We start from the raw sequence: 16,398 nt of genomic DNA, 5'->3' as shown, positions 1-16,398 counted from the left end.
CAATGTGCCTCGAGCTAAGGTACACAAGAAGGGCAGGGTCAGGTACCTCCACCACCTACCTTGCCTAAAGTGAGGTATTCTCGGGATGTGCGAGCTAAGGTATCGTAGTACGTACCGGCCGTGCCACATTACTTACATGCCTCATTCCAAGTTTCTCCGAAGAATACCTCGGGGTGTTGCTGCGATGGGAGGGAAGGAAGTCAGAATGCAAGAGTCAAGGATGGAAAGAACGAGATACTGCCGGAAAAAAGACGGCGAGAGAAGTGACGACGACGCGGAAAGAACCCAATGGCAGACAACCTAACAACGAGTCCATATTCTAATAGATACTTGACACAAAGTACGGAGTACTGTCCACTTACATAAGGCACGGTTACCCACTGCGTAGTAATCCAGATGCTATTAGTGTACCAGTCCCAGGGCTAGGCCGCCAAAGGGCAGATGGAAAAAAAGAGAGCACGATCCAATGCTCCATTCCAGCTCCACTACCCAAAGATAATCCACCTCAAAAGGTCCCAGTCGTTGGGCCGTCGTCGTGGGCGTCGCCGCGTTATGAGCGTGGCGTGGAGCGGGCATCGGGGATGAACCGTGAAGACCAGGTTCCTCTCACTTGCAGTATGGAGCACTGCGTAGTACCTAAGGTAGGCTTGAAGTACCTTATGGAGTAGTACCTTACTGCATAGTAAGGTAGAAAGAGAGAGATATGGAAGAAGAGAGACTTGATACTCCAACGAGTACGTACCCCACAGCTGCCGCTCCACCCACGATTGCGGCACTTCCGTCCCTCTCTCTCTCTGCCCAGTGCCATGTGCTGCCCGCAATTACAGCTGCTGCTCTGCTCTACCTTACCTTACTCTCTCCTCCTCTCTCTTGTTGCTTGTGCTTGTGCTTCTGCATCTTCCTCCTACCAAAACACCATCATCATCATCAACGCTCGAGTCCCTCGTCACAAAACATCATGGACGCAGCACCATTGACCTGACCGCACACCCCCTTCCCGGGCCATGCCCATGTCCATGTCAATCTCTCTGCCGTGAGGTACCGACGCTGAGATTCCGGAAACCTTACCACCCTCTCCCGCACCATCATCCTCGCCGCCCTCACCACCACCACCACCACCACCATCATCCAAGTACCTACCACCACCACAACGGAGCAAATCGCACTTCACCCGCCCTCGGCCTATCCCTTCCACCCTCTCGACGTACCGCTTGCACCTGCGACTTGCGGCCTGTCTTCGTTTCTTCTGCCTGTTGACCAGGTTTTCCCGTCCTCGACACATCAACTAATCCCCGCCAAGCTAAACCCGCCCTCTCTCTTTACCACGTCGGACACCACACAACTCAAATCGACATTCCGCCCACCTCCGACACTGCCAATCCTCCACCACTAATTACCACAAGTCCACAAGTACACAACCCTTTCTTCGCCTTACTTCATACCGACCTCGTCCACTTTCCGACTTCCACGACGACAATCCCGATACTATTCCGTCCAATCCAAATATCACCACCACTATCCTCGCTCCCACGCTTGACCACAACTGCACTCACTCACTGCAACACCCAACTGTTACCACAACACACTCTCCCTGCCCCGCGTTCAACGGAAACCAGGTCCCATTCAGCGAATATTACAGATCACTTCTGCCGCCTTCGTTGCTCTTCGCCAAAGTACGAGACCACCTCCAGTCGGCACCGCTCACCCCAGATACCGAGTTCTCAAACCAACCCCCCGGCCCATCTTGATCCGCCACTGCAATCGCCGCCGCCTTTGTCCCGACCATCTGGTTCTCTTTGACTGCGTCACATTCAACTGCCTCTCACACACACGCATTTCTCCTTCCGCCTTCGACTCAACTTTTTATCACATCCCAACCCTCTATCGTGCCTTTGCGCCGCCAACGTTACCCCCCTTCGCGCCAGCATTCCTCAACAATCATCGGCGCCCGCCCGAACGCGCTCGCTCCCCCGCCCGCGACTTCGACGTAGGGTTCCTCTCGCGACCTTTTACAACCCTCATCCCCGCAATCCAAATCGGAGCGGCAGCCGCCCAAAGGGGGAAAAAAGAAGACTCCAATTCTGCTCGCGTGCGTGCGTCTCACAGACACAGAGAGCCTGCATCGCAACACTTCAGCCACTTCCGATTTGCCCAACCTTGAACGAACGCCGTCGACTCATCGCCATTAAACTCCGGCCCCCGGCTACCTAGACCTCTCCAACTCCTGTGCACCCCTCAACTCTGTTGGTCTCAGCCCGCCTCTAACCACCATATGCCGACTTTAGATTGAGCCTCACCCTCCACCATCACGGTTCATCGCGTTACTCACCCTCAATCACATGGAATTCCTTTCAGAAGCTATGCTTTTCCATCTGATCTACCAAAATCGTGTGCTTCGCTGAAAACATGGCACACTCCCCCAATTTTTAATCAACAAGAGTCCAGCAGTCCGTTGTAATTGAATAGTTTCCCAGTCATCTCACCCACGATGTTAGGGAAGCTCTTCAACTTGGGCACGTCGAGTGCTTCAGGTGCTTCAGCCTCATCACAATCAAATAACAACTACAACACCATCACTCACAATGAGGCTCCTATGTCTCTCGAATCCAGACAGGAAGATATCCATACCCGGAACCTCTTGTTTCCCGATACCGACGCCCTGTACCAGCACCCAAACGAGAACCTCTTTCCCTTAGGCTCTGGTCTTCCCATGGCATCCCTCGCAGGTGCTTTTGACTACGACGGAGACGTCGACCTCGACACTCGACATGTTCGCATGCTCATCATGCAAGATGCCGTTGCCTCCTTCCCAGCACAGCTGCTTTTCGATAGTCATCCTGGTCCTCCAAAGCCGACTTCCATGGCCGCAGCAGACCGTCCGCCAACTGGTATGGGAACTGTGCAGGACTCATACAGAGGCCCAACTTCGCCGCGAAAGAGCAGTCTGAACCAGTCATCGCGACCTCTGGTAATCCAGCCGGACAGCCCCCAACCCCGCCAAGGAGCGTTCGATCGCAGGGCCTCGATGCAAGGCCGAACTCAATCTCAAGCTGAGACGGATCTCCAGCGCGCACGAAGAGAGTACGCCGACGAGATCCATGCCTTTGCGGGCTCCGTATTTGGAAATTCGGAATTAATGGCCTACAAGGGCACTTCGACAAAGGTCCACATCGTCCCTACCGAAAACCGCCCTGAATACGGTGGCTCCTATCTTGGTGACGGTCGCGGCTCTATAGGTCGGTCGAGCATGCGGTCCAGCAGGCTAGCACAGTCTTACACATCGGACAACGTTTCGCCTCTGCAACCGCAACAATCCTTCACGTCGTCTGCACCAAATACACGAAGTCTTCCTGAGAGGAGGAAGATTCTCATTACCCGATTATTCCCTGTACTCTTGCCTAGCGATGACGAGGCACAGAGCGACACACCTTTGAGCCGGTTTTCGGATTACAACACCGGCTTCCCGTTTCCGCAGTCTGCCGAAGACGCGAATGCCCCCAAGAAGAAGAAGTTGCAGCCCAAACAAAAGCGTACACCAATGTATGCAGTTGTATTGGTGGTCCAGCTTCCTCCCAGTTCTGCGCAGATGGTACCTCCCTCCACTATTAGGTCAACATATCGTGGTGCCAGCTCGTATACAGAGCAGGACTCCTTCCCATCCTCCATGAGCTCCGCCCGCCGCTCAGGATGGAACATGTCTGGGTCCAATTTCCCCATTGACTCCATGGATTCCAGTTGCTCAACAGACGTCGACGACAGGATGGACACCGTCACTCAGCACTGGGACATCATTATGCGAACTTTGACGCACCTCCAAGGGGTAGTTGCCACTACGCTTGGTGTGCTACTAAAACAGGCCGACATCTCTTCGCCGGACCCATATCCTCCTTCGGCATCTTCGTACGCCAGCAGAGGTCCATCCATGGGTGGAAGACGAAGCGACGAACCTCACTTTGTCAAGCCTCCCAAGACTAACGCAAAAGTCATAGCTCTACAGCTTCACTGTTTACAGAACGATAACACAATTGTGCAAGAGGCTGATGCTGCCAGGATTCGAGTGGTGACGGGCTTGAGCGCCCAACGGGCCATCACAGCGCAGGGGAGATGGGGTATCTGGCGGGACGAAGCTAGGTGGATGGCAAGAAAGGCTGGCGAGAAAGAACATGGCTTCTTTTTCTTCAATCTTTTGACTGGCTTTCTTGCTACGCACACCGATTGGCTAAACGCAATGAGTCCAGCATGGTACCGCAAAAAGCACTATCAGCAACAGAAGGCCAAAGGCGAGGATGATCTATCGCTCCCAGCACGGACTATCATCATCTCGTCAGACAAGATGATGGCAAGACGTCTCATCTTCCTTCTTTCTGCCTTTTTGCCATCTCACCAGCACCTTTCTTCCACCAGAGCTCACCGGCCGAGTACTTCAACCTCTTTTGGCGCTTTCTCCCAATCGCCACCTTCGCTGATCATCCCAATTCTCCGCGAAGAGTCATTGCGGCGCAAGATCAACCGACGAACAGGGCCAAGGAGAGTCTCGCATTCCCGTACTGTTAGCCAAAGTACACGAGCCTCCGGTGTTCCACCTCAGCTTGCGCACTTGAGTATGGAGAGCCATCATGAGAGGCGCGTTTCGGATGCTGCCTCAATCCGATCAAATTTGCCCATCCCTGGAAACGACCAGGTCAGTCGGAAAAGTAGTGCAGCAACGACGACTACAATCACCCCAGAGACGACGATTCCACACTTTGCAACCGCCCAAAGATTCGAGACCCGACGAAGTCTAAGACCTGGCAGTAGTGGCAGTGTTGCCGCGGACGACCTCAAACGGACACTGAAGCGTGGTGAAAGCTCGGGGCACGTCAGCTCGGCGAGCACAGATTCTCGCATGTCGGGGTCGCGTTGGGGTAGTGTCATTAGCACGCTGTGGAACGGAAAGAGGAGGGATTCGACAGGCTTGACCACTCCTAGCCAACCCTACAGCAGCAACCCTACATCCCCCACCAAATCAGGGCCGGGAGGACGTCGAGATAGATTGGCAGAAATGGTCAGGGAAGTCGGCCCTGAAGGTTACCGCCGAACAGACATTCACAAGACCGAAAGCAATGGCAACGGGCCTACAACCCCGCGGGGATTCGATGATCAGGCTGTCGAGGATGCTCCTGAGAGGGCCCCCTTCCCGGAGCGAGTTCCTGACCCGAGCGGCGACTTCCGTTCTCCGGTCAAAACGTCAATCAATGCGGAGGACGGTGTTATAGACGTTGACATTCCTTTCCCTGACTACATCACCTCTTTCGAAACCGCGGTCAGCTCACCGTCGAGCAGCGGCTATCTGTCTACGCCGGGCATTGGCAACGGTTTGGAGGGCTTCGAGCAGTTCTCCCGCATTACCATTGATGGGGATTCGCCGATGAACGTTGCCGGCTTCCTCCAGCGGTATCATCAGGATTTCATCCTCCAGGCAGTTCCTCCCCAAGTTACCCTCATGGATGACATCAAGAGGTCTATGCGCGCCGAGCCGACCCCGTTCATCACGCAACCCTTCTACTCTGCCGAGCAGCCTGCCGATCGATGGGTCGACGTAAGCAGCGCTTTAATTGCAGACACGACGACGCATACGATCAAGCGAATTCGGTACCGCCGACTCATTCGGCCGAAGCCATTCACAGACAGATCAGTACCTCTGGGATCTGCGGGTTCGAGCGCCTATGGCAATGCTCCTATGACGCCGTCCATTCTTCCCTACGAAACGCAGCTGGACGATGAGTTCATCGAAGAGCCGATTGCAAGCCTCGATGAGGTGCTCATTGACGCCGTCGAGAGAGTCATTGCGCAGAGCAACGAAGTGAGCAAACAGAGCTCATCAAATTCGTCCCGGTCAACGAGCAAGCGGCGAGATCGAAGCAATAGCGAAGCATCGGTCTCTGTGGATTCTCGTCACACCACTCGCATGCCGGTTCCATCACAAGAAGTACCTCGAGACCAATGTAAGACGGTTGTCTTGTCCGCCCTCGATGAGATCATTCGCGATGTCATTGGGGAGCGAGACCATGACACGCCTGATGCTACCGTCCACGCGGTAGATAGAGACCGCGAGAGCACTCTCAAAGAGGCTGTTCGGGTCTGGCTCGAGGCTGTTGATCCAAGCGAGCAAGATTGAACCGCACCAAACCAAAGCAGGATTCCTGCAACTACCAACAACAAGCTGCAATTTGCAGCTTTCATGATGTTATGACATCTAGCAGACAAGACTGGTCTGCTAGTCCGTGTATCACCACCAACCACCACAAATTTCCTTGGTTCGCAGAAAGACACATAAACTGAGTTGATACCCCAAGCGAGTAAGCGATGCCAGCTTCTCGAGAAAGGCACCTGTACCGGCATGGCAGGGTGCAGACGATGCGAAGGAGGCATAAGCGGCATAGGAAGGAACGGACAACATTCGGGTTTCCGTTTGGCGTTTAGGAAGGCATAGGTTTTAGACGGATGGGTCTTTTACCACTTTGTTTAGAGCGAGGGGATTAGGTATGACGAATAGTCACGCCATGGGAGTTTTCAAATTTCATCCAAGGTCAAGGGACCTTTTAGCTAGGAGCGTATACGAATGAATAGGGAAATGAAATCCCTTTTCCTTGGCAAGTCTTGAACATATCTGTGTGCAGTGAAAGCCATTGTGAGACCAGGGACTAGCCATCGACGATGTCCAAGTTTGCAGCTGTAAACCCACATCGTAGCTCAAGAGCACACACACATCCTTCACCATGGCTATTCAATACGGCCTCGTTGGTTGGTATTTATTGACGTTGTATCTCAAGTAACTTTCAATCCCTCGCAATCTGACTAGGCGGGGGAAAGGAAGGGAGGTATCATCTTGTAGCAAAAAAAAAAAAAAAAGAAAAAAAAGAGGCAGCAGAAAATAAAAATCGAGTGGTAAAGATAAACTTGGGCATCCCCAAAACCGGCCCCCATTCAAAGAGGAACAGGACGCAGAGAGACACATCTTTCCCCAAAAGTCTCCCGCGTTCTCTTTTTTCTCATTTCTCGCTTGTCGTCAAGACATAGGAAAAAAACGCCCCTGATTTTTTTTGTAGTACCCGGCCTCCTCTCCTCCATCCCTCCCGAGGTTGGCCAAACACCTCTCTCAAATGTAGTGGAACGAACGGCAAGACCAAAAGAATTTGCAACATGCCTCGACCTGTAAATGTCTTGCCGTTCTTCATGCGACCGACCCTTCCTAAACCCATTGATGCCGTTATATGTGTGCGAATCGAAGATGATGTACATGTAAATTGTGAGAGAAAATCATGCTCGTTGCTACCCATCTATAGCAGTGGTCGCATACGTAGTGTTCGATGAAAAGCATGTTTGCTCTTGGTAACGCAGTGGTATCGTGTATGAGCACTCAGGCAAAGTCCATGTCGTCAAAGTCGCCCTCTGCATCGTCCTCGACAACTTCCACCGGATTTTTGCGAGGTCGTCCGCGAGGTCTCGGTCGAGAGGTGGAGCGCGCGCGTTTCTTGCGACCACCAGCAAGTGCGCCAGCTTTGCGCTTGCGGCCTCTTCCGTCACCGGTGGGGCCATCGTCTTCACCCTCACTAGGAGTTTCGGCTTCTTCGCCGTCCATATCGTCCTCATCGACAACCTTGAACTCCTTGTCGACGTTCATTAGTTCCACGAAGGCCTTGCATTTCTGTATGGTAGATTCCTGTGTTGCAAAACCGTTCATATGAGAGTTCACTTCCTCCCAGAACTTGTCTCCGGTGACACCCTGCACTTTTGTAGGTGCTTTGCTGAGATCTTTTGCTGCCATCTTGGTCTTGGTCTCGCGTTTGCTGCCTAAGCCGTACAGACGTCGAAGGTAAGTTCTTGCCTCCCAGAGACAGAGAAGAATGATAGATCCGGAAGTTAGCTGCCGAAGCCTCTTAGGAGAAATGTTGAGCTGAGGTTGTTGCGGCTGTTGCTGCTCGCCATTGGCTTGCGGGTCCTCTGGCTTATCGAGGTCCATGCGCATGTTGAAGATTTCGGACTCAATGACGTGCGCCATGCTGGATCCAGTTGATGAGAACATCTTTTCCATCGCATGTACCGTGACCAGCACCTCTCCAACAGTTACATAGTCGAAGAATGCAAGATTCTCAATCATGAAGCGGGAGAATTCAACATGCGCAGGTAGTTGCTTGGAGACATCGAGCTTCGAAGAGTCGAAATCAACTTGGCCGACAAGTTTTTCTAGGAACTTTTGTCGGTTCTTTGACTTACTCACTTTCAGCACCTCCATTAGGAGATGAAGCTTGGATTGGAAAGGGTTCGTCGTTGCGCCACGAGTATCACCCACGATATCCCGCTGGTATTCGTAGGCTGCTTGGATGGCTCTGGCATACTCGCGTTCAATGACAGTTTCGTGTTTCTCATGAAGCGCCCGATGTTCCATGAATGCGACCTCGGATATCTTGGTCATCGATGACGTTTCGAGGGTGATCAAAGTCACTCCCGTTTCTTTGGGGTGCACAAGACCTTGTCGATTAATGCTGCCAAGTACCTCTACTGCGAGGAATGCGTGCTCGTCTTGCGACGACAGAGCGATACGAGTTACCTCCTTGAGGAAGCGTTGAGTAGTTGCACTCGCCACATCGTCGAAGCTCGTTCCACCCATTACTGTCAGCTCGCGCTTCTTGTCAGTGTCGGCGCCGGCGGCAGCAGCGGCAGTCGCAGCCTCTGACCGCTTTTCTTCGGTGAGGAGGAATTCCTTGAAAGATCGGAGAATAGTACTCTCGAGTGCCGGAACCTTGGCTTCGAAAACTTGTTGGAACTTGGTGTACACGTTCGGTGAGACGTAGTTTCGGGGATGTGCCTGGCAGATGAGACCGATGGCGTCGAGGGCGTGCTTCCGGGCCTCCATGGGCTGTGAGGCATCTGCCCAGGGAGACAGGTTGTCGACCATGAGCTTTGCCACGGATTTGCCAGAGTACTTGGGGAAAATCTTGAGGAAGACAGCAAGCTCTGAGTCCAAGTCGCAATGCTTGCCGACCATTCCAACAATGATCGAATATCTGGCAAACTTCATGAGTTTGGTGGCGTCCATCTGCGTGTTGCGCATGCTGGCAACTCCGCGCAAACTAGAAGCACCTAGATGAGCTAGCTTATCGCGATTGTCCAAGAGAGTTGCGATGATCCATAGACATGCGACGACATCATCCAGAAGGTTCTTGTTGAGTCTGCCAACAGAGTTCTGAAGCTGTTCTCTCACTTCTCGAAGGAAGTCAGCATACTTTGCAGAGAGTTGCGGCAAGATCTGGCGATAGATGATTGTGACGGCTTTGAAGACAGCTAGGTCATCAGCACCACTGATGCTAGCGAGATGGGGCTTCAGCAGCCTAATCTCTTCAAAAGTGAAAAGCTTGGGGTCTGCCTTGGCAAAGATTTGCAATACTTGCAATGCATCTCTTCCGGAAGGGATGTTAGGATCGTCAGAATCAAGATTATCGATAAGCTCGAACATCTTCTCAACCAGCTTCATGCTGACACCAAAGGGGCCATTGTGAGATTTGTTCTGCCCGCCTAGAATGGACTGAAGAACTTTGTCGAGGACTGCGCCAACATTACCAGACTTGACTGTCTGAATCATCAGAGCAACGTGGTCGGTGAGGGATGTTTTGAAGGCTGCTGTGTCGTCGACTTGGTAAAATGGAGCGAACCAGACCTCCTCAATCATCTGGCGAGCAAGCTCTCGAACACCTTCGTCAGGGTCTTGCACACGATGAAGCAAGCCATTGGCGATAGAGCTGCGGATCTCCCTGCTTTGGTTGCGAAGGTAAATATCTTTGGCCAGTTTCATTGCCCTCTTCCTTACGCCGATACCGGAGTCGATAAATCTCTCAATGATTCGTTCCGCCATCTTGTCTTCAAGTCTCGGACGCAGGCCAATGCACTTGCCCATCAAGCCAATTGCCGAGTCGCGTACCTGAGGGGACGAATCACTTGAGCAGTTGATGATCAAATGGACCACCACGGAGTCTCCGTCCAGGATGGCCGGATCTGTCTCCAATAGCTGATTAATACTCTTGAGACTCTTGCTGCGGACGGTGGCCTGGTCACTGGCCATGGCATTGAGCAGAACATTGAGCATTGCTCTAAAGTGTTCGCAGAATGGTGACCGGAGAAGAATGATGGAGTATGCCAATTTTGCGTGGTTGTTGTTGACATCTTTGAAAGTGTATTCATTAGAAAGCCATCGACGATCCTCAATCATCATTCTGAGGCGGAAGGCAAGTCGTCCAAACTCGTGGTCCAGCGAGTCGCTGGTCTCTTGCAAGGCATCATAACCGGAGAAGATCCTTTGGGCCCAATCTGCAATCAGGAAGGAAATTGCGCCTTGTAAATGAGGGTCATCGCCACACCGTTGCTGAAGGTGTTCAAGAGTTGTTCGAAATGGTCCTGACCAAGAGACGTCATGTTCGATTCGACTTTTCTGCTCCAGCGCAGAGGTTGCCAGCTCAGACAGGTACCGCGACAACTCGTTGGAATCGCTTCCATCCATGGAATAAGTGACCTTACGAACATGTGAGCGGAGTTTAGAGACTGCAGCACTCATGACACCGAGAAGTTCAAGGGCCATATTCTTGGCAGGCGCGGCTGTCCTGTCTCCCTCCCAGAGCTTCATCATGTAGAAGGTCATTTGGCGTAGAATGAGCTCAGCAGAGGGCCAATCAGGTGAGTCGAGACATTCCGTAAAGTCTTCAACGAAAAGGTCAAGAAGATTGCGATATGGAGTGTCGCCAGACTTTGTGGACTTCAGCGCACGGTTGACCATAAAGTTAACCACGTAATTTGCGTTGTGTGTCGAGCCTTCAGTCAAAGGTAATGCTACAACCTTGAGCTCCTCCAAGGCGAGCACATGTTGTGAGGCACCTGCATCCTCGGACTTGACAGTGGCAGCCACCGTCTGCTTCGTAGGCTGGGCCAACTCATCCTCATCCGGATCTTCTTCTTGCATCATGGCTAGGCGACTGCGCGTGCCCTTCTCATCAACCTTGCCAGAGCTGGCCTGGACAAGGCGCATGATGAGGGCCGATACGGGCTGGATGCTACCGCCATTGGAGAGGCGAAATTGGCGAGCACTCTGTTTTCCAACCGGAAGCTTCTCCAACGATGTGAGGATGTCGTCAAAGATGCCACGGCGCTGGTCGGGTTTGGCGAGGAAAATCTGGCAAAGCATCTCCATTGCAACCAAGCGAATGCCATCGAATCGCTGTACACCAACGACAGAATCTTTCTCTAGGTAGGCATTGTCGACGAAAAGTAGGCTCGATGCGGCAAATTCTAGCATGCCAAGAGCAGTATCCGAAAGCTCTATGCTTGTGACGAGTTTGGCGAGCAGCGCGAACAGCTTCTGGCAGTTCGTGAGAATCGGGCCAATCGCCTTTTTGTGAGGCTGTAACAGCTTGAATAGTGCAGATGTCGGGCCAGTGCCCCTCATCTCGACTACGGGGATGACGATACCCTCGACAACCCCCTTGAAGACATCTGTCGACTTTTGAATAATCTCCTCGGAGTAGATTTGCTTCTCTTCCCTACCACCACACATTATGCGTAGACAAGTGCGCGCAGTCTTCAGGCCCATCTCAATCTCTGGAAGCTGATTCAGCCAGCCGGAGACTTCAGATTCGCCCCAAGATTCCTCAATTCGATAATCGAGATTGAGCGTATGCGCCAGACCCGGCTCGCTCAGCTTCTGAATGTACTGAAGTTCTTCGATGGGCGCGTCGCCGTAGCTGCCTAGCTCGATGGATTTTTGGATGGCAGTCTGCAACTTCTGCTGCGTGGCCCCCGTCAAGACAGCCTCGTTGTCGGGGTTCAGCGTGGCGACCTGTTCGTAACCAGGTTCGTTTCCGAGCACACTTCTAGTGGCATCGAGTACGCTCTTGATTAGTCGCTCAAGATCCTGGAGGGCTGCTTCCGCCCGTTGCTTCTGGTTGAGGTTGGTGCTGATATCATCCTGCCGGCTTTGATAAGCACCGTCCTGTCTTCGCATGGACAACCCCGTTGGCTCATCAGGAGAGTCTGGAGCCGCCATCTCAAGATATTCATCCTTATTGAATCCAGGAGCGCGAGGCAATTCTATCGCAAACTTCGTCTTCTGAGCTGCAACCGCGGCCGGTGGCCCTTGTGCAGTGGAGGGCGTCAAAGGCTGCGTAGGGGTCGCTTGCACGGGGACAGGCTGTATAGGGACCGGTATCGCCGAGAGCTGAGGTTGAGTAGGCGTCAGCTGCTTCGGAGTAACCTGGCTCGGAGTGACAACTCTCGTGACGTCGGATGGGTTGACGGTAGCAGGCTGTGGAGCGGGTTGATCGGGGACCTCTACATATGCACTAGGGTCGAATTTTTTGGATGGGATCGCTACTTCGAAGCGGAAGTTGTTTCCATGATGACTTTCTGCACTTGCTGACGGACGCTTCGGCGGCGGTGGGGCTGATTTGGGTGTTGATGGAGGTTGCGGCTGCGGCTGTTGAGCAAGCTGGCCGTTGGCAGAGGCTGAGGTAGTACTCGTTGTTCCCGGAGGCTTGATGAATGTGGGAGCCCTATCGAACACCATCTTCGCCACCGGGGAGAGACCAGCACTCAGACTCTGGGAAGATCCAGCTGGACTATTCGCCATGTTCAGGTTCGCTTTAGGGACAGTCTTGAACTTGCTGCAAAACACAGATGTTAGACAATGATCGGCTCGGAGAAGGGTTCAACTCACAAGTAGGTCCGTTGATTGGGTTTCAAATCGTGAAGTACATGATCCACCGCATATTTCAGGTGCTTCATCCCATGGTTGTGATTTTGCCCCGTTGCTTCCTTGTTTAGACTATCGAATTCCTGACTGCTGAACATTTGCGAGATACTCGAAGCAAGCGAGCCAGAGCCAAGTGTTGGATCGGGGATGAGATCTGAACCAAGTCAATTAGAGACAAGCGACCATATATTCAGACAAAGACAGCCACCCACCTGAGGTAAAGGGAATGACGGAGGTTTGAGGAGAGTAAGGCAGGGCCTCAGACAGCGTAAACGGTCGCGCCATCGGACGTTGTTCTGCAGCTTGCGGCTGCATATAGCCGCCGTTGGGTGGACCGTTCTGGACGGTCCCCTGGCTGTTGACCATTTTTTCTGTCTCCTCGGACCTAATCCGGGTCTCAAGACATGTTATTTCGTGAGGAGGACGGAGATTCGAAGCGACTGGCGAAGCTGATCGGCAAGGGTGTCGGACGTGGAAACGCGCAGCGGAGGAAGTATCGTTTGTCGGTCGAGGAGTTTGCAAAGGATGGAGACTAGAGGTCAGGCAAAGGAGGGAGCCACCTGTAGCATAGTCCCAAGCCGAAAAGTTGCAAATAGGAAAGGACGATGTGTTGCGATCGGGCGTCGTCGTTGTCGTCGTGGATGTGATGAGAAGGTCGGAAGGTTGCGACAGCCTCGCGTGGAAGGACCCTTGTCCAGTCGCGTGGTCCGTGCAGAAGCTTTAGGCGGCAGGAGCGGCCAACCAGTGGCCAGTTGTTCCGTTCTTTCCTGTTTCCCCTGGCACTTTCAAGGTTCTTTGTCTTGCGCACCTCGCAGTCTGCAGCAAGCCTGAGTCGGGATTACATAATATGCCACCAGGGTGGAGACGACCGTCAAGACAATCGATAAGATCAAAGATAACGATAAGGAGATAGCGATTGTCCGAATTTCTTGGAAGAAATATTTTGTTGGTCTGTCTGCCGCGATACTCCGTCGATCACCCTACACCCCGAACGCCTGTAGACACTCGATACCGTCACACACCGATCCCACCGCAGCCATGTCCGCCATTGGAACTCTCGTCTTCTGCACCGATTGCGGTAACCTTCTACCCGCGTCAATGGGCACGGAGAAGAACACCCTCACCTGCGACTGCTGCGGTGCCGATAACAAGGGTAGGCTCATCGCCGCTGACGTACTTGGTTGCAATAGTTTGCAAGACTCCAAACTAACAAGATCAACACAGACACTGGCGCCAAGACGATTACTACACAGACCAAGCCTTCCGATTTCCCTTCCCAACTCAGACAGAAGCTTCAGTCCAACGTTCAGGCTGTCGACAGAACCAACGTCAACACCGAGGCCACGATCAGGGAGACATGCCCCAAGTGCGGCGCAGAGGAGGTCCGCTTCACCGCCGTGCAGCTTCGCAGTGCAGACGAAGGCAGCACCATCTTCTTCACCTGCGAATGTGGTTTCAAGTACGCCAATGCCTCGTTTTGTTCCGACCGAGCTAGCTATTTCCCAACTTCATACTAACCGACTTGTTTTTCCAGGTGGTCTCATAACAACTGAAATGCACTAAACTTTTTGCCCGTCGCTTTTAAGTACCTAATACCACCCGAATATTTACCTGCCCGACCCAACTTTGCCAAAACCAAAAAGACCACTTCGTGTTCAAGCAGCCGCCTTGGCCGCCTCGGGAATCAACGCATACTCCGTCTGGCCGCTTGACTCGAACTCGGCCATGTCCAGCGCCACGATGACGCTCTCGCGCACAACCTTCTCCTTGTCGTGCAGGAACTTGAGGAGCGTCGCCTCGACGCCCTCCTCGTCGCCCAGGCTGCCCAGCGCCTCGGCGGCCTCGTGCCGCACCATGCTGGCCTCCTCGGTGTTGCTGAGCGCCTCGGTCAGCGCGGGGATGGAGGCCGGGTGCGACAGCTGACCGAAGACGAAGGCGATCTCGTGGCGGAACAGGGCGGAGGAGTCGGCGAGGCCCTTGGCGAGGGCCAGCACCGCGGGGACGGCGGTCGGCAGGTCGGGCGGCGACGCGAGGTCGCGCAGGGCGAACATGGCGCGGTAGCGCAGGAAAAGGGGCAGGCTCGAATCCATGAGAGTCTTTTCGAGCTCTGGCACGGTGCGCTGCGACTCTTCCATGGGAGGCGCGGGGTCGACGGACGTGAAGTCGCTGTACAAGCACGAGGGTATAGGCGTTAGCATAGTGAATTAAGATACCCCCGTTTCTGGACTCCATGGTAGTAATGCAAGTCGTACCTCTTACGCAACTTCTCCAGCTTTCTCTGCTCAGAGTTCTCCCACTCGAGACGGTCGATGGCAATCTCGCACGTCTCAACAATGCAGATGTCCTCGCCCTCGCGGTCTCTGTACTCCCTCAGGATGTCCAGCTGGCTAGCGTCACCCAGCGCACCAAGGGCCTCGGCGGCCTCGTGGCGGCACATAGGGTCCTCCTGGAGGTCGGTCAGGACATTGCGTAGGTAGGGGACGGCGACGAGATTAGCCGTCTGGCCGAGGCAGTAGGCGAGCTCATGCTTGAGCAGGGCCGAGGGGGAGGCGAAGCCTGCAGCGATGGCCTCGATGGCGGCCTCGCTGTCGGCGCCCTTGCTGTTGCAGGCGACGTGCTTGAGGGAGAAGAGGGCGCGGAAGCGGATGGGGAGAGGGGTCGTCTCGGAGGTGAGCGTCTTGCGCAGCTCGGCGATGGTCTGGGACTGGTCGGCGGCGGCGATGGCCTCGAGTGTCTCGCGCGTCTCGGGGAGGTCGGCGGAGGGTGACATTGTTGCGTTTTCTTTTTGGGTTGTGCGTAAACGGAGAGGGGTATCTTTTATTCTAGAGACTGAAAGAAACTGACAATAATGCCGTCAATGGAAGTTTGTGGTGACTCAAAGTGAGGCTTGAATGGAAAGAAAAAAAGAAGAAGGGCGTGGGCCGATTGTATTCTAGGAGGGCGGAATGGACTAAGACTTACCTCCGAGGGGTGGTCTCTTGCCCGTCGGATCTGATAAAGTCGGGCTGGCTGTAGAAATTTTGCGAGGGGCATAGCGGGGTGATTGGCACCCGATAAGATCTGCCCCTCACTAGCAAAGGGAACCCTGCAGCCCCGTCCACAGCTGCATTTCCTGCAAAACACAGGCACTTCAGCTGAGAGGGCCTTCGCCGTACGTAATGCTACGGGCCTTGCAGCCCAAAGCGGCTCCATTCATAGGCTGTCATCTTCAGCTTCTCTTTCAGAAGCCAGTAGCTCTGATTGGTCTATTAGTCTAGTTGGTTAGGACGTCGGATTCTGATTCTCAGAACCTTCCGTAGGCCCAGGTTCGAATCCTGGATGGACCTCATTTTTTGCCATTGTCACCCAGGATGTGTTTCTGTATCACTGGATGTTTGTGACGACCTTTTTGTTGATAATCTGTGTCCTTTTGGCTTCCATCTAGAGCAGCTGTTAAGTCCTGCAAAGCTTAACTTTTGATTACATCAGCAAAGTTAGTGTTGAAGAGTGACTCTATTAAGTGGGGTTGCAACCGCGGCGAACTTCCAGGGCGGCATTGCCACCACTCACAGCAACTTATTTTGTCAACCGCTCTTCATCTTAGATATTTACCTTATACTTCCACCTTCGTACGATCCACAGTG

General features: G+C 53.4%; 4 protein-coding genes across 4 annotated transcripts; 2 read left to right on the top strand and 2 right to left on the bottom strand.

The window, feature by feature from the left end:
* Positions 1-2,488: 2,488 nt before the first annotated feature.
* CABS01_03642 (uncharacterized protein) lies at positions 2,489-6,157 on the top strand (the record flags this gene model as incomplete). Its single annotated transcript, XM_060537015.1, has 1 exon — positions 2,489-6,157. The coding sequence occupies one exon, from the start codon at positions 2,489-2,491 to the stop codon at positions 6,155-6,157; it is 3,669 nt and encodes a 1,222-aa protein (XP_060391273.1).
* A 1,242-nt stretch (positions 6,158-7,399) lies between these two features.
* CABS01_03641 (AT hook domain-containing protein) lies at positions 7,400-13,492 on the bottom strand (the record flags this gene model as incomplete). Its single annotated transcript, XM_060537014.1, has 3 exons — positions 7,400-12,686; positions 12,740-12,929; positions 12,988-13,492. Coding segments are annotated over 3 exons (5,982 nt in total), but the record flags the coding sequence as incomplete, so codon positions are not given.
* A 321-nt stretch (positions 13,493-13,813) lies between these two features.
* Positions 13,814-14,328, top strand: CABS01_03640 (transcription factor S-II; the record flags this gene model as incomplete). Its single annotated transcript, XM_060537013.1, has 3 exons — positions 13,814-13,928; positions 14,000-14,234; positions 14,310-14,328. The coding sequence occupies 3 exons, from the start codon at positions 13,814-13,816 to the stop codon at positions 14,326-14,328; spliced, it is 369 nt and encodes a 122-aa protein (XP_060391271.1).
* A 102-nt stretch (positions 14,329-14,430) lies between these two features.
* CABS01_03639 (deoxyhypusine hydroxylase) lies at positions 14,431-15,545 on the bottom strand (the record flags this gene model as incomplete). The annotated part of the gene is made up of 2 exons (XM_060537012.1): positions 14,431-14,941; positions 15,028-15,545. The coding sequence occupies 2 exons, from the start codon at positions 15,543-15,545 to the stop codon at positions 14,431-14,433; spliced, it is 1,029 nt and encodes a 342-aa protein (XP_060391270.1).
* Between the last annotated feature and the right edge of the window lie 853 nt (positions 15,546-16,398).

Source organism: Colletotrichum abscissum (genome assembly GCF_030869225.1).
Source record: "Colletotrichum abscissum strain IMI 504890 chromosome Unknown Scaffold_7.1, whole genome shotgun sequence".
In the NCBI taxonomy this organism is placed as follows: domain Eukaryota; kingdom Fungi; phylum Ascomycota; class Sordariomycetes; order Glomerellales; family Glomerellaceae; genus Colletotrichum; species Colletotrichum abscissum.
The sequence above is the reverse complement of the archived record's forward strand: the minus strand, read 5'-3'. Positions and strand labels throughout refer to the sequence as shown.